The sequence below is a fragment of the Penaeus monodon genome, chromosome 27, assembly GCF_015228065.2.
Source record: "Penaeus monodon isolate SGIC_2016 chromosome 27, NSTDA_Pmon_1, whole genome shotgun sequence".
Classification (NCBI taxonomy): domain Eukaryota; kingdom Metazoa; phylum Arthropoda; class Malacostraca; order Decapoda; family Penaeidae; genus Penaeus; species Penaeus monodon.
The window spans coordinates 24270138-24270385 of record NC_051412.1 but is presented as its reverse complement, the minus strand read 5'-3'; the positions used below and the strand labels follow the sequence as shown (position 1 = coordinate 24270385).

Here is a 248-nt window from a genome sequence, read left to right as displayed (position 1 = left end):
ACGTGATGCGCTTACTATTAACCACGAAACTATCTTTTAACAGTGTAACAAACGCGTTCGTACGAGTAGCTGTAATCCATGACCCCATCTTAAACGTGATTAGTGACGTGTTCGGCTGGACTTACTCAATCATCTGGGATATTTCTTTCTTACCTCAAGTGTGGCTGAACTGGAACCGAAAGAGGTAATATTGCAAAGGTCTTTGATAGATATTAATATGTCTAACTGTTTATCTATATCCAATTGTG

At 38.7% G+C, this 248-nt stretch overlaps 1 protein-coding gene across 1 annotated transcript in view; it reads left to right on the top strand.

The window, feature by feature from the left end:
• Window positions 1–248, top strand: part of LOC119590371 (cystinosin-like) — a 9763-nt gene that overhangs the window by 5920 nt on the left and 3595 nt on the right. The window contains exon 4 of the mRNA XM_037939041.1: window positions 44–184. Within this exon, the coding sequence (XP_037794969.1) occupies window positions 44–184 (141 nt within the window). The remainder of the gene's footprint in view (window positions 1–43; window positions 185–248) is intronic.